The sequence below is a fragment of the Scomber scombrus genome, chromosome 10, assembly GCF_963691925.1.
Source record: "Scomber scombrus chromosome 10, fScoSco1.1, whole genome shotgun sequence".
NCBI classification, from domain to species: Eukaryota; Metazoa; Chordata; class Actinopteri; order Scombriformes; family Scombridae; genus Scomber; species Scomber scombrus.
Window position 1 is genome coordinate 27,805,578 of NC_084979.1, and position 17,769 is coordinate 27,823,346.

The 17,769-nt window shown below is 39.2% G+C and overlaps 1 protein-coding gene across 1 annotated transcript in view; it reads right to left on the bottom strand.

Moving 5' to 3' along the window:
- Positions 1-9,037: 9,037 nt before the first annotated feature.
- LOC133987367 (probable phospholipid-transporting ATPase IIA) overlaps positions 9,038-17,769 on the bottom strand; it is a 33,069-nt gene continuing 24,337 nt past the window's right edge. The window contains exons 22-28 of the mRNA XM_062426704.1: positions 17,440-17,504; positions 15,695-15,850; positions 14,057-14,121; positions 13,659-13,767; positions 13,505-13,562; positions 11,749-11,952; positions 9,038-10,283 (exon numbers count right to left, since the gene is read on the bottom strand). Of these exons, the coding sequence (XP_062282688.1) occupies positions 10,147-10,283; positions 11,749-11,952; positions 13,505-13,562; positions 13,659-13,767; positions 14,057-14,121; positions 15,695-15,850; positions 17,440-17,504 (794 nt within the window). The 3' untranslated portion in view covers positions 9,038-10,146. The remainder of the gene's footprint in view (positions 10,284-11,748; positions 11,953-13,504; positions 13,563-13,658; positions 13,768-14,056; positions 14,122-15,694; positions 15,851-17,439; positions 17,505-17,769) is intronic.

Here is a 17,769-nt window from a genome sequence, read left to right on the forward strand (position 1 = left end):
CAAAACTCTGTACACGTTCAAAAACTTCAAGCTGCGACACAGCAGCTGCGCGCAAACTCCCTTTCTGTTCAAAAACATGCAGCCGCATCAGCTTCAGCAATGGTTCTGGTATGAAGTCCCCCTTCCTAGAGCTCTATAAGGATTACTTGAGTATCAAGAGCGGCTTCCTTCCCCGCTCTGGGTGTTTATAATGGTCCAATGCTGTAAAATAACGGGATTCCCTCAGTGTTTCCTCCTGTTTGTGCGCCTTTGCCATGGAAACCTGGAGCCGGTCCATGTCGGAGACTCAGGGCTTTCCTGCAAAGCCCCACACTCAGGAATCCATGACGTCTCCGGCTCCTGCGCCAAGGCATTTCTGCGGCTTCTCTCAGACAGTAGCACACAAGAACTTCATTGTAGGGATGAAGAAATTACTGTAGGACACTGTAGGAGAGAGAGAGGGAGAGAGAAAAAATGAAAAATAGGTCCTAAGTTTGATTACAGGATACATTACATGAAATTTACTTAAGACTGTGAACTAGACTGTTCAGTCTAGCTGTCTGAAATATCTAAATGTTTAAATGATTATAGACCAGACGGCTATAAATGTCTGTTTGTTTGGAGTAGATTTAAAGGACCATTTGCTAGATCACGCATTTTGAACATGGAATATAGAGAATTCCATTGTCCCCATTGAGGGAAGAAGCTACTATCCATTTCCATTCCCTAATGGAAATCTGCAGCATCTTCTGATTCTTGACTGGAAAAAAAGGCTGAACAAGACTACTACATAGTCTGACCCCGGCAGTCACGTGGATAAATTCTCCATTACATGTTATATAAAGTAGCATCCAAGGGGAAAAGAATACTGATATTTTGGATTCATCTGAGGTGAAGCTTTCGTAGTTTCCTTTCAGACACCAAAAGTACAGACTCACTTTCTCATTTCCACTAGACACTTCATCAGCTGCTTGTGTTTTGGAGGGAATCCCTCAATGACCTTACTCTAGTGTTGGCAAACAATCCACAACATATACATGTACATGTCTGAGTCAGGTTTCTCTTTAAACCTGTGTTTTGTTGACACCACACATTTGCTAACCATATACCATTTTTCCATTTTTTTACATCACATATTTTTTACTTGTGGACTAAAATGATTAAAACCCCAAGAAGTTAAAGGGTGGCCCATTTGATGAAGGCGACAAAACATGAAAATAAGCATTTTCATACAGAACACAGAAAGGTTTCATGTTTTATATATTATATGGGCGCTGTATGAATGTATTTAATTTGTTTGCCAAAAAGTCATCTGCAAACAAAGAAGTGTAAAGTGTGGTATCTTACATAGTGTTACCTATAAGTCCCCCAAAATTAAACAACAAAACACGCAGTTAGTCTATGTCCTCCAGAATTACACTATACACAGTAGTACCTATCCAAAATAGACTTGGTGTTTGGATGGTAGTGCTGTGTAAAAAGTAGCATCAGCACCGATCACAGATACAGAGACTGTGAGCATCTTCTGTATGTATTTATATACAGTTGGGATCTCTGTAATGTGTTTAAATGTCCGTATCTAACTTCTGAAATATGTCAGAATTAACTTTATAAGAACTCTATAAGAACTACATAATAGATGAAGACTTTGGGAATCATCAACTGACATCAACTTGGTATGGTATAAGAGCTTAAAGGAGATGTTTGAACCTTAACTGGCAGCAGCTGACCTTTATGTGCTTCATCTCAGCGAGTAAACACAGTTTTATAGGTCACCACTTTTAGTAAACTGCCACAGCTTTTTTACAATCATAGGCAATAAAGTGAGGTTTTATCAGGTAGTCATGAAAAACAAAGATAAAGGTGATCCTGAATACAAACAGGTGATTGAAAGTGTTTTTAAAGAGAACCATCATTAATAAATTCACATATTGCCCCAGGGAGAGGAAGCTGTAGAATAAGTCATTCAGAAGAGCCAAGATAAACTATACATTACAGAGTCAGTGCCTTGCTTGTGCTTACACACTTATACTGTACAGCAGGTCAGAAATATGGATTTCTGGAAAAAAGGAAATAAGAAAATGCACAATGGATTACTAAAAAGTCCTTTTGAACTCAAATCCAACTTTCCACATATGAATCATGTTTAAAGGACATTTTAATACAAGTTTGATACAAATACACTTAATTTATACTGAGAGTTAGATGACACAACTCTTTAAAATGTGATATTGGCCTTCTCATCTAACTCCTGGCAAGAAACGAAATGTTGAACTAGTCCTTTAACTGTCTTTTCTATAAAATGGGCTATACGATACCCTTCACACATGCAGTTGTTTTGTCTTTCCTCACCCTTTAGCTAAACATCCTCACAATACAGTATTTCATTGGCTTAAGCCTCAGTGACTGACCCAGTGCTTACATCAGTCACGTCAGGTCCAAGGCCACTCATAGGAAAATGTGTGTACATGTGAGAGAGGGGAGGGGGAGGGGAAGGGGAGGGGGGGGTAATCAGAGGATCTGTTTTGGATTGAGACGTGGATTAGTCTGAGTGAGTGAGTGAGGGAGTCTGAGTTAGACTGTTGGGTGAACAAGGTGACTGCAATGAGTCTGTAAAACCACAGAGCCTGGAGCCTCCGTTTTGGGGGTAACCATCCAAGCATCCTTGTCTACCAGATGTCCTAAATTCCTCCCCTGTTACGGAACTCTTACGCAACCCAAATTATGAATGAGTAAATGAATATGGCACACGTTTAAGAAAGGAAAACTGCCTGGGTCCAGACGGCCGAGTTTGCACTTCCGTTTTTTTTCCCTCCTCCTTCTTCTCCTCCTTCTCCTTCTTCTTCTTCTTATATTCTTCTTCTTCTTCTTCTCATAAGAGCACGCTTTTTCCGAGGTCATGCAGTATTTTCCATCACTGTAAAACAGCTCATTGAGGTAGAGTTGTCTGGGTTAGAGCATTGCCCTGTTCGAGTTTTCCAAGTGTAACATGCGTGATTGAGCTTTTAAATCCAAGCAGTGGAACTTTGATATGGAAATGTGCACAATGTATCGTGTCTAATGGAAATCTTTCCAAAGTAATTCAGGGGGTAAAAAAGAGGGCATTTTGGGTCACTTGATTTACTCTCTCTTATATGCCAGGTACACTGTACTTTCCTCCTTTGCATCAACTCTAATTAAACTGTTTACCTTCTGTTGATACTTGGATTAAACCATCCATCCATTTATCCATTGTCTAAACTGCTTACGGGGCTTTAAGTTTCAGCATCATACTTTAGTCATTTGCAAATAGGACCATTACTGGTTTAGCTGGGGGTCGTCATGACATCATCTTAACCCTTTACATACTGTTCATATTCTGACTCATAATTAGTCTCTACGCCAATTCACATTCATAAATTCCCCCATCAGTCATTCATAAATGTCTGTTTGATGAATCTTATGGAAAGAAAAAGACATTCACAATCACTACTTTATGATACAGGAGAACATTTTATAGAATATGATGAATACAACATGTTTGATTGCTGATTTTGGATTTTTTTTTTAACAAACATTTGCATATATAAAAATGTGTATCAGCTGCACACACACACAATGTTTCCATTTCTGTATACTGTGGATCACATTAGGAAAAGTCTGGCTAAAGAAAATGTGTATAGGGCGTCTTTACGGCTCTCAAATGTAAAAATGGGTCAAATGTGTGTCACATATATTTTCCACAACACATCACACTTGTGTAAGATGCATGCTGGACCACGATTGGCTCCAAACCAGCTGTGATGTCACAAATCAGACTAGTAGGTAAACTGAGATTTAAGATGAAACTTCCTCTCTTCAGCAGATCAATGTGAAAATGGCCTTCGAGTGTCAAATTCTGCACATACATCATCATCATCACAGTGACGCTAAAACATCTAACGGAAGTCACCACAAAGAGAACACATTTCAGAGTGGTGGATGGCGGCAAACATGGACGCTGCAGCTTGGTGCTCTCTGAAGCTAATGTGTTTAAAATGTGTTTATGGCTCAGGGAGTGCTATCTAGTTATATTGTTGTCTGACCCCTTAATATAATGACAATAAAGCTAATAACTCTCTACTACTCTTCATTTAAAGTGAACAGAGAGAAACGTTCCCTTTTCAGCAGATCAATGTAAAAACAGCCTCCTGGTATAAAGTAACAATAAGCAAACAATAAGGGAAACTTTAATATAAGTATTGTGAGCGAGGAGATTTTTTCTAAAAGCTCTTTTTAAAATTTTTTCGTAATAGATGTTACACAAGCAGCGATATACTGTAGCTGCCGAGACCACTACAGACAGGGTTTTTTAGTTGGGGCAGCGCTGGCATTTCATTGTGCAATAAGGAATCTTATTTCCTTCCTGCCACAACTTGAGATCCATGGAAAACATTTCCTTCTTTTTCCGAGTTGTATGAACTAATACGTCTCATCAACATGGAAACTACCATACTGTACATCTATGCAGAATGCAAACCACCTCGTTATGTAACAGGATTCGGATCGATACTTGAATGTTTGTAAAAAAAAAAAAAAGAAGAAAGAATTGGAAGGTCTTTAGTCCAGTGGAAAAGTGGCAGACTCGCTCATGGATTTTTCCCTTTGGAGCGCAGCATTATGAAACCCCATGACACAATATCAACTCTCCCCCACCTCTTGTCAACGTGGTGTATTTTCTTGTATTTTCTTACTTATCCAGGTTTTATCCAGGTTTCCAATTCCATTCCTACAGTATTTCATAACTTTAACATCTTTCTGTGTCTTCTTTCAGCACAATATGGAGGCTAAAGGAGTCAATATTTGGTAGTCAAAACAATGCGGAGCAACCATATTCAGCATTTCAGCTGAAAAGACAAACTCACCCCTCCCATTACAACTCCATTCACAACAACAACAACAAACGACTTTCAGCTTAAACAATCATAATGAATCACGCGTTGCACCGGTCCCTCTTTGACTTAAAGCTGCGGGGGCAAAGAATGTATTTAATCCAGTTTAAGTCAGTTTGAAAGAGATTTGGGAGGTTTCGTTTGGTTGTTTAGCGAGGCATTAACCAATGTCATTATTAGAGATCTCAGGTAGAGGCAGGGAAACACATCTGCAGCCTTTCTTGAAACAGTCGTGGGTGCTAAGACAAATCAAAGCATTCCAGGCCCACACGGCTATAAATAGAGCCAGAGGAGGGTGTGTGTTCATGCCTTTGCAGTGTTTCTGTGCGGAGGCCTGTCATTGCCAAAATCCAGTGTTTACACAGAGCAATAACAGTGTGTAGTAAACAATTCATCTGCGCTAGCTTGTTCGTTATCTGGTGTCGGTCCAATTCATCCATCAACTGTCTCTGTTATTTCAAAACAACGCGCTGAATCTAAGCAGACAAGCTTAATGTGGCATATAAATGTTAGGAGCGTTATGCTAATTAGGGTTATTGCGAGTGAGTTGGTTAGTTTAACCGATCAGATGTGTGTGTGACACAGAAGCACAGCTGACCTCAGGGCCCCAAAACTGTGCAGCAGGAGTTCAGGGATCTTTCTAGGAAAGTGGCAAAGGTCCAAAGACCCTCTTGATGTGGTCACCTTTGGCTCGAAGGTTGGATATGTATCCCACATGGTTCCATGCTTTCATTTGTATGAACCACTCCAGTCAGGATCATGTGACAGATTGCGGTCGCCTATATTCTGTAGCATATTCATGGTGTCTCTCTCTCTCTCTCTGTCTCTGTCTCTGTCTGTCTTTCTCGTGCACCGTTCCATTGGGAGCAGCGTTGTAAGATGTTTCCAATCTGGAAATTTAACTCTTGTCTGGAAGTGCCAGAGATTAAATGCAACGACCTTTTGATAATTAGCTCGGATATGTTATATAACAGCTGTGAGTTACCACTTTTTTTTTAAAGTTTGAAAATCTAAACCCAGTGAGATGCAACGTTCATTTTACAATTTACTTTGACTCTGATTGGATTTGTGGATTTGGCAGAGGACCAGCAGAGAGAGAGAGAGAGAGGGGGGGGGGGCTCCTCTTTAACTGACTTCAAGAGAACAGGAAAGACCACGGACGTTAAGGTTAGCAGGCAGCTCTGTTGATTCTGGAGTGGGATTTCACTTCTACATGGGACTGATTAAGTTAAATGGTTTCTTTTAATGGTATAACTTACGCATTGGGGCAGTGGAACAAGAAAAGAGAAAAAAAGTTGGACATACGCTGTAGTTTTAATTTGAACATGCAGTACTGGGGTGCTTGACTGCATGTTGAAAAAAAAAAAAGGAAAATATTTTATGACTGAGAGTTTAATCCAACTAAAACCATCCCTGCCATGTAAGCTGTAACACTTTTATGACTTGTAACCTACATGGATAATTAACTAAATTCCCTTTAAAAAACTCAAACCGAGCGAAGACATTTTTATGAATTGATTTAAATAAAGAGTGTATTCATTTTTTTTTTATTTTCATTTTCACTCATGATTATGTTTAATGTCACAATGTTGAGACTGCGGACAAACCGAGACACGTAGGATGTGAGCATGAGCGGTGGAGAGAGAGAGAGTGAAAAAACACCAGCTGTGTCCAGGCATCAGGGACTCCCTCCACTGGTGAGACTTCCAAATGTCCAGCCTCCTCACTCTGCCTCTAAGTCCTCTTTAACTCGCACCTCATCAGAAAACTGAAGTGGAACACAACCATAATAACCATGATTGTTTTTGCATACAAACTGTGGGTGATCGTCTCGGTCCAATCTCTATTTTTCCATGAAGGAGGAATACCCTGGGAAAAAGAAAAGTACTGTTTGTTTCATTTATAAAGATGGTAACTTCAAAAAAATACTCTTCTTATAGCATCATTTCTACGGTGCATGATATGATTTATTTGTGGATAACAGATACTAAACAAAATCCAAAGGGATAAACTGCTCCAAGATACTAAAAGACAAATAAACAGATAAAACACACATAACATAAAACCACACAATAGTATCATGAAATCAGAGAAACCACAATTTAAGTAAAAAAACACAAAAAAACGCCCACATCAAAATACCAAAGGGACAACTTTTAGATTCCACTATAAGTCAGTGACTGTATACCATAAATATGTCCTGACCTGACTGCTATAAAGCACTTTTTAATGTCATCCTGTAGTTTTAGGCAATTGATCAAATAAATGGTTCCAGTGGGTGGCATGGAGGCCGAAACAGGAAACAGGGAGAGTGAGTTAAGAATGAGCTGCAGCAAAGGTCCCTCGCCTTTATGTGGCATGCACCTTAACAATCCAGCTACCCAAGGCGCTCCAGGTTCCACTATTTTAATCAATGAAGTGGTCATTAAGCCATATTAAGTTTCCAAAATAACATTTTATGGATGTATGTTTCACAAATTTTATTAATGGAAACTCAATGTTACGTCAAAGTTCTTCAGACCTTTCATAAATCTTATAATACTTGTCATATGTGAATTTTTTCTAGTTTTTTTCCCTCAAAGTTCATTTTCAAGTCTGGTCATATCCATTTTTTCTTGTCGACAAATCTTGTGAAATACCCTTCCCCTAGTGTATTTTATGTGTCACATCCTTTGCTGGTTTATGTTATTGTCCGTTGCTGTTTTTATGTGTATTAACCACAGAGATTACACAGTTTCGTTGTACTGCTGTGCAATGACAATAAAGGCATTGAAGTGAATTGAAATGATCAAAAACAACCATGAATTGATCCCATAGAGAAGTACTGTGTGTATTTTCTACTGTGTCATAAAGCTGCATTTTCTTCCACATTAACTATTAAAACACATCAGTAAGTCTCAGTGTTGTATTGAGTGACATCTTCCTTCATTATGATGAGCAGTCAAAATCAATGCAACAACATATGTGAGAGGAAAAAAGAAATCCTGTTACTGTAAAAACTCACAAGAGCACCAAATGTGTATCCATCCACAGCTGAAAATAGTCCCCCAACAAACACACTATTTACTCCAGTTTGAGTAACATTTGCTAAAAGCTACAATGTCCAGATGTTGTAGGAAATGACTGAGCTTTAAAAACTATGTGAAGACGTTTAGTAGCTTGCTTTTAAAGAATTGCTTCTTTAGTAGGAACAAAATAGGCTCGAGGCCGAGTCCTGAGTACCACAGACTGTTCTGACATGAAGGGTTTTACCTCTTCGATAAGTTGATTGTCAAAATATTAATCGAAAACTATAGATTAATTATATTTTTCAGTCATTTTTAAAGCATAAACACCAAAAAATCCATCTTCTTAAATATGTTCCTCAGAATGTCACAACAAAAAATGGCAGAAAAAAACCATGATTTTTATTCATCATCATCATCATCATCATCATCATCATCATCATCATCATCATCAACATCATCATCATCATCACAACATTGACATCAACACAACTCTCCCTTTTTGTTCAGCTCATTTGAGTGCAATCAATACCATTAAATAAAAAAAGGTTAATAAATTAAAAAAAAGGAAAAAAAAAACACAACAGGTTATTTACAAGCAACCAAATCATTTTAGCGTCATTTATGCTTTGCAACTCTGTTACAACATAAAAATATAATCATCAATCGTACAAAACGAAAATCTGTGCAAACAGCTTGTTACAGTTAAGTTTGGTGGGGATTGAAATTCAGAAAATAACAGAGAGATCATCATCATCATCTATGGCACCCTGGTCGCTCTGTTTCACACGTCAAGATTCATTGAGTCACATGAGAAGCCTTCTTTTTCTTTTTCAACTCAAATCATACTGAAGTCAGTGAAAATGTGGGCATGTTATTCTGTTAGTTGCTACTTATTTACAGTATCACCGTTATTATACCACTAGTGGAATGAAATGTGAGGAGTGAATATACAGTAGTACCGTACCTTGTTTTTCCTGGGTGTGCAGTAGTAATACTTATTGACAATATTCACATTGTATTTGACTGATTTGATCCTGTTTTTCATTCTCAGCTGAACTGTGGAGGTTAGTAGCAGTGAGAATTGTGGGGGCCCTGGATTAGACGACATGAAAGGGGGAAGAAGAAGGGAGGGGGGGCAGCTGGACGCCGGTCACTTGGATATTTTCAGTTATGGCTTTAGGTCACTGTTACAGTGAGTCATCATGCAATGCTTAAGCGTGGCCGGTGCTGGCTTGCCAAGCGGCCACATGAGAGGCTGCACATTCCCCTGTGGACGCAGCCTGTCGGGAGCCCCGGCGGAAGGTTTCGGCTGCAAATAACCGACACTCCTCTGTGGCTGTTTTGACCGCGCTCCACAAACACTAACAACTTTAGCATTCAGGGTCCATACAAAGAGACAAAGACAGATTTAACATCAGACACCACAGGTCATGCTAAAATAAACAACCACACCACCTCTGCCGTGTCGGGCTGTAGCATCAGGGTGACGCATAAACAAATACACAAACTTGCAGACGTGTGTTTTATGCAAAGTCTGGCCAGTAAACCTTTTTCTTTTTCTTTTTTTTTTTCAACCTTGTAATTCTCAAACTCCATTTAGTAATCACCGTTTGAAGGAGAGTGTGAATCAAGTCCAGAGTGAGAATGCTACGTCAATACGATTTCAGTTCCTGACAATAAAAACAGCTTTGCTATTTAAGGTGGAACGTGGAAATTAGAGAAATTTCGCTTCCAGCCCAAATGACACATCTACATTATCCATTCAAATTTTCCAGTTTTGGATTTGTTGACATTATAAAACAAACTGAACCTGCATAATTTCATATATTTGTGTCTTAATTTAGAAACACCCAGGCCATTTAGCCGCAGCTTATTAAATTACATATTTACATTTCTATTCAGGACAATCAATAAGTTTAATAAAACTAGTCAAAGCCGGTCAAACAATTCACTGCAGGTGTTCTCCACATAGAGAAATAATCAGCCTTTGCATCAAACACATGTAGCAAGTAACACTGCTTATTAACAAAAAACTGCCTCTCAGTAAACAACCTGTCCCTGACAGAACTGTCCGTCGGACCCATTTCCAAGTAGAACTTTCCAGAATAAATTAAAGGGAATGAATCCGTGTTTGATTCTCTGGTCAAAGCGCAGGCTCTGCTGGATGAAGACAGGGACACCTTTCTGTTTTCCCACAGTAAACGAGGCCAGCGGCTCCTCTCTCTCTCTTTCTCTCTCTCTCTCTCTCTTTAAGAGGTCAGCTTGGAGTAGCTGGGCGGGGAGAAGCGTCTCCGCAGGTACTTGAGGATGTAAAGAGGCAGACAGCTCACCAGCGTGATGACGGTCACCTTCCACAGGAACGATAGCGTGGCGATGAAGTATACGTCTGGCACAGAGAAAGAGACGAAGGTCAGAATGAGGTTGCAGGATACAGACAATTATTTATCTTTTAACAATACTGAGAGGTCTGTTCGTCAAAGGTAAACTCGGGTCAAAGAAGAAGTAAACAGTTTAGTCATAGCTATGGATCAACTCATTTAGTTCTTTTAGTTCTTTTAATTTTGCTACAGGCTTGTTTCTATTGTTTATGGCACAACAGGTTGATTAATCATTTAGTTAACTGACAGAGAAAATGGCTATCGGCAACTATTTTTTATATATTTTATTTTATTTTATAATTGTTTCGGTCGTTTTTCAAGTAAAATACAAACAATTATCTAGTTTCAGGTTCTCAAATATGAGAATTTGCTGTTTTTCTTTGACATATATAACAATGAACTGAATATATTAAGATTCTGGACTGTTTGTTGGACAAAAGAAGCAAATTAAAGGCATCACTTAAGTCTCTAAATGATGATAAATGGGTTTTTTTCCCTGTTTTTTTTAAACATTTCATAGACTAAATGATTAATAAAGATAATAATTGACAGATTAATCAATCAATTAATCATTAGTTGCAGCCTGAGTCCACAATACTTCATGCAATCTTCCTGAGTTTTTTTTCCCGCTGCTCTTGAATGCATCAGAAAGAAAAAATAAACTCAAATAATTTCATACAAATTCCTTTTGAAAAATGTCCAGTTAAAATTACAAAACTGCACAAGCGACAGAAGAATAGCCTTTAAAACCCGATTCCAGTGGGACTTCAAGAGGGAGGAAAAGTGTCCAAAAAGGGTACACTTGACCGCACGCTAGTCATGATCCTCAGTGGTCGAGATTTCAGGCTGAAAATGGAACTCCACACCCCACGTAAAACTGAAAATAAAGGCTTGGAAAGCTCTCGGTTAGAGTATTTTGTATGTCATGAAGTCTTAATGTGGCACGACTAAAATTGGCTTATTTTTTAGCCGACTCAAGTAAATAACTGTACAATAGCCTGGTAGCAAACCGACTGAAATAGAATAAACACAGACACTCTCCTATGCTATGAACGTTGTTTATGTTTCAGGCTTACAGACTTACAGAGCGTCTGTTACACTGGGGTGGACACTATATTTAGGGCAGTGTTTTCTACCAAAAACACCTTCTCTGTGATAAACACATGAACCTTGGAAGTCATTGATTAACACAGGAAACTAACAGGACTGTGGGCCTTTCCTCTTTGATACTATGGTATTTTTGAGCAGCGTCCAAAAACAGGACAAGTTGTCAATGCACTTACCTTTAGCCTTCCTAATATTCAGCATACCACAGCTTAATGCACACCGGAGGCCGGTCTCCCTTACTGCTAAATGCTGACGTACTATTTCAAGGTCTTCCCATGTACAATAACGTCAATCAGGCCGCAGTGAAATGCAGACCGTGTTTTTTCGTGTCTCTGTTAAAATACACTGCCGGTTGTGTCATCTCACCTATGAACTCGTGCAGGAAGACGAGCGAGGCGACGTAACAGGACAAGCTCAGGAGTTCACCGACGATCATGAGCCAGTGCCACGTCTGAATGGTCAGAGCCACCATCAGCAGCTCCGTGAGGATGAGCGAGGTGAAGGAAATGGCGACGATGTGGACGAACTCTGAGTCGAAGAGCAGCATCCCCCCGTACATGATGATGCTCCCTGCGCGGCAAGAAAAGAGAAAAAGACCAACACTTCACAAGTATGAACATTAAAATATGTAATATGATGATTTGGTTCTGCATTATATTAAAACGTTAACTTCACTATGAAGATGGATAGTTGATGAGTGACTCAAGTTCTGTTCTGCAGATCAACAAGATCAAAAGTTCATCTGCTTTTTAGGATTTAAAATTAAAAAAAAGGTTTGCACAGATTTTTTTTTTCCTACATGAAAAAGAAAGATTTTCCTCTTTGAATAAAAAAAAAAAAAAGTTTTCTGACTTCTCATCTCACATTGTGACATTGTAAAACCAGCACCAATAATGGACACTTCAACTCATCATACAAGTCTTTTTTTAAAGAAATAGCTCAATGCTTATTTGCTTTCTTCCTTAACTCTGTGTTAAAACATATATTGAGTATTTCATTTTTTTATTTTCTCAATGTTATGTGTATATTTTTGTTTTATTTGTGTAAGCCAATTTCCATCGCTTTGTGGATGGGCGATAAAGTTTTTCGGATTGTGATGTGAAGCTCGACTGAAGCTCTCATATTTGTGTGTTAAACATGAAGCAGCAGCCAGCAGCTGGTTAGCTTAGCTTAGCACAAACTGAGGGGAACAGCTAGCCTGCCTCGGTCAAAAAGGGAAACACAATCTGCCAACGGAAAGTCTACAGTTCACTAATTATAACAATGAAATATCTCACATGTAACTTCCAATAACGGGGTCATGCCTATGTTCCCCCATTTCTAAGAAATGTTCCTCCCATTAAAATTAGGCCTTAAGTTCCTTCAAGGATTTTCCACCAATTTCCCTAGTGCAAATAACGTGTTTCATCTATGAAAACACAGGTGAATTCTTTACTTTATTATTAAACTGAGGGAATATAGACACGCTCCCCCAATAACCCTTGTGGTTCTCACCCTTCAGTTTTCGTACCAACTATTCTGTATACAAGAGATAATGTGTTAATTAGTGAGGTTTCCAGTCTTAATGCTATGCAAAGCTAACCGCTGTTAGATGTAACTTCATATTTAGTGTTAGTGTATGCGAGTGATGCCAGTCTTCTCTTCTACTCTACAAAAAAGTAAATAAGCAAAATGTAGAAGTATTACAACCCTGTACCTAAAAGTACTTCACAGTGAAGGTAGAGTAAGAAAGACTGGTTATAGTGATACCGACAAACAGAGAACTGGTTTGGAAACTAGGCCCCGATACTTGGAAATAAACAGTAGCTTAAGATCAGCCTTAACGTGGAACATTCATGTTTAGACAGAAATAGATAAAAAGGTTTTTTGGGGCGTAGCTTTGGATGCCCCCGCAAACACCTTTTCACTGCAAATGGCCCATGTCGGAAAGTTGCCTGTGGGTTGACATAAATAAACTCTTGTAGAAATTAAGAAGAAAGTGTGTGGGCTGTTAAAAGCAGAGCAACATACTTTTTATCTTTGTCACACTGTGATTTGTCTTTTCTGCCCAAATGAAACATTTGATCTGATTCTTTACACATCAACACAAACCTAGCCAAACAGTATGAAAACACTTCTTTACCTTGATAGATACTTATCAAGACCCATATTAGAAATGTCTTGAATGATAGCGGTCGACCCTGTGGAAAGAAAAAAAAGATCATATTCACTATTTTTTCCATCTACATTTCTGTATGTTATTTTTTGGCTGCAGTGTGTGAGAATTCATTAAATACCTTCAAGAGATCTTTGTATAATTCTGGATACAACATGGCGACCTCTGACTTAACATCTTTGTCCAGCACCAGGGAGAAGACAGGGAACATGGTGTAGATGGTGGAGTAGCTGAAACAAACAAATTCATATGTCATCTCAGTGTTGAGGGGTAAAAGGGGGATAAGAGGGGGGTAAGGGGGGGGGGCATGCTCCAGAGAAAATGGCACACGGACAAAAGAGTTTCACACATTTCATTGTTGGACTCAACAGTGTGATGCATTAGTCCAGTAGTCAGTACTTTCACATTTTCCCCTTCTAGCATTTCAACAGCGTTTTTAACACAGAGGAAATGCCAGGGAAACAAGGCAGCCAAATGCTCTCTCGATACGTCATCACAATTCAACAGTTTGTATCTTACCCAATAACCAGGAATCCTTGGTAGAGTGGGACTGAAGCGAAGTAGAAAACGGAGGAGAAAACCGTCTAAAGAGAGAGAAAAAAGAAGAACCGAAAGAGTCAGGATGGTAATTTCAGCATTTTCTTGTAATAAATAACACCAAAAGGTTGATTTAACATTAGAGAAATAGGAAAAAATTAAAATTATACCATTAAACTAGCATTGTAACACACAAATCAAAAGGTAACCCCGCTTTGACCGATCAATTAGCTGAATCCCACACATAAAACAGGATTCCGCAATAATCCTCCTCCTGCCACAGCACATATGGATGATGCCAATATTGAGCTGTCAACTAGTCGGCCTGCCAACCGAGCAGCCAAAAACCAGACAGGTCGCAGCTGCGGCTGTGGTCGGCGTTAATGTGAGACATGTGGAGGAGGGCCTCCCGAAAAAACCCCAAAGTCCACGATGCAGTGAATCACGGGCTCTCCCTCCACGGCGGGGGCTGAGGTTGGATGGGGACATGGGAATTGAAGATGTCGGGTGCGGTGGGGTGTGTAGGGGGGGGGGATGGGGTGGGGCAGAAGCTCAGAAGGGCACCTCCTCTGACTCATGGTGCACCCACTCTTCCATGACCACCCCTGAATCGTCTCCCTGCCTCGCCGCGGTCATTTCATCCTCACGTTTAGCTTTTAGGTGTTGTGGGATAAACAAAACCAAACTTTCCCAAACTTTCAAATTATACGTTCCTTTTCAGACATTTGATGTTTTTTACGATTGTTTCGACTCTGAGATTTAATGCGAAAAACTTAAACTAACAAACCAACTCACCCAATGCTCAGTTTTTTTTCAACATCATCACACAGGTGAGCAGCATGGCAAAAAAAACTGCTTCTAATTTCACCGCCCGCCCGATTCAGTCAAATGTTGGACATTGGTGAGAAAAAGAAACAGATTTTCTTTACTTGGAAAGCTCAAAAGTAAAAATGTTGCAACATAATGAGCATCTGTTGCATGACTGAACACTGTTGTTTATTTTTATATGTTTTTTACTACATTGCAGTATTACTGTTTATGGTATTTTAGATTATTCAAACTACAAAGTCATAAAAACAATTTAAAAAATACTTACTTTGTGTTTTTTATGTGTCCATAAAAAAACAGAAAAAGAAAGTTGAAGCACTGAAGTAAGATCTGAATCATCATTTTACCAGTTAGGAATGAAGGATGTACTGTAGCGTTGACTCAGATAATGATAATGAAGTTAGAAGAGTCTGTGTAAAGTGATGCAGAAAGTTCAATATATGAAATTAAACACTAAAAAAAGTCTCTCTTAGTTTACATCAATTCAAAAACTGGCCTTTTATATGAATTACTGTAGTTATTGTTTGATGGGTTAGGGTTATGGTCATTTTAAAATGTAACACTGATTCAAATTTATGAGCAAAAAAATGGTTATGATGCACTTTCATTGTATTATGTGAGATTTTGAGGCCAAAATAAGCAGTATAGAGTTTTGTGGTGAGAGTCCTCCAAGTGAAATTAGTGAAAACTGAGCCAAAGCAACTGCAGGAATACTGTAATTCAAAAGGCACAGTTTCAATACAGCTAATGAACTCATTTCACAAATGGCACCGTGTTCCAGTCGTACTCTACCTGCATAGTGCTGATGCACAGGCTCCTGTGGATGACAAACTGGCTGAGGGCTGCAGACCTCTTGTAGCTGTTCCGACCGTGGACCATGAGCAGACGGCCCAAATGTTTGAACTGAGTCACCGAGAAGTCGGCAGCCAGCGAGGCCTGTTTTCCTTCCTGTCAAACACACAGCACAGAGGCCATTGAGGATACGCTCCAAGAAGTCTTTGCTGACCTGAAAAGCGTGTTTATGTGTGCTTATTATGAAGTGACCAGAAGATGACAGATATGTAGCTCGGGTTATTTGGAAACACAAAAAATCAGACCGAAGGTGGAAAAACACTCCCTGCAAACATGACACTGAGGAATCCTTGGAGAATGAGGTCTACTGATTTTAACACATCAAACAAAGACTAGGATTATTCCATCAATAGGGGGGCAACTAAAGATTATTTTCATAATTGATGACTGATTGTTGATCTTGGAGAAGGCCAAAGGGCCGAAAACGTCATCATCTGAATAAAGAGGTACACATGAGGCCAGACTGTGCGACACTTTTTTTCCTGTTCTCATGTTGACTTCCAGTCATCAGCACCTCACTGCAACCCTTGGTGTGTGCAAATATTTTCTATTTTTTAACTGATTGCCAATTATTTTCCTCATTCATGCTTTTTCTGTAAAATGTCACAAAATAGAAATAGTGAAATATGCTCGTCACAATTCCCCAAACCTAAGTTGACTTATTCAGATTGCTTCAACCCAAAGACATTTAGTTTAATATCCTAGAAAACTACAAAAAAACAGCAAATATTCTCATTTGAGAAGCTGAAACCAACTCATATTTTTCATTTTCACTCAGAAAATGATGAAAACCATTAGCGGATTATAAAAACCATCTGTTTCCAGCTAATGGTTTCTGCTCTAATAACAAACCCGCTGTGAATTCGGCCTGTGTCCGTTCGTGTTTGAGCAAACGTCTCTGCAGCTTTTCATCGCCGTCTCTTTCATTTTCTGTTGTATGGTTGAATTTAAAAAGCTGCAGGAAACATGCAAATTCCACACAGAAAAAAAAAAAAGCATGTTTTACTCGACTCTCCTCCGCTTTCCGTCAGGTCCTCCGGTTTCCTCCCACTATCCAAATACATTCAGGTTACAACTTCCAATTAGAATTTCCTATTTTTCCTTTTAGCTGTGAATGCAACTGTAAATGTGTTTGTTTATACGTTTTAACCTAAAGTTTGACTTGAGAGCAGCAGCCCTTCTAAAATATCATCTATACAGAATATGGATGGATTGATGGTTTTATAATCCCCCAAATTAATTAGATCACAGCCAGTTTTTTGAAGATTTTTTTGAATTTGAGCAACTTTAAACTGTCAAGATGAACAAAAATGGATAACAAAGGTGATGATATCTTTGCTGACACATGCGTGAGGTGCATGTCTGAACCAACTGAATGACAGGGATCTGACAGAATGAACCATGAGAAGCACAACAGGCGGGCTGATCAGAGACTCTTACTTTTAAAACATGAAAAGCATCCTGTCATCTTTTGTTTCCTCTACACACACACTCTACACACACACACATACACACACACACACACACACACACAATAGATCCACATAGAGGGAAAAAGGAATCATCTGCGTGCGTGTCCCTCTAACATCACTCTGAACGTGTGAGAGATCTTGACAGGAAACACAAAGCGAATATCTGTGAGAGCGACACGTCAATGTGAGGGGATGAGATGGAGAGAGTCTTACTTTTCCCTCCACTCCCACGCCACAGTCGGCTTCCTGGATCATGCTGACATCGTTTCCTCCATCCCCTAAGAGAAAACAAAAGCCACGGAGGTGTCAAGATTCACATCGGTGACTCACCAAAACGAACTTTAGCGAGAGTATTATGTGTGTGTTTATTTCGCGACACACTCCCTTTATCTGGCCTGATTAAACGAGGAAGTTGAAATATCAGTTTGGAATTTGCCAGATAACAAAATTGCGTCATTATTATTGTGTTATCATCTGGTGTTATTATGACGCGACTGATATGAACTAATTGTTTGGGAAATTTACTTGTGATCACAGAAATTT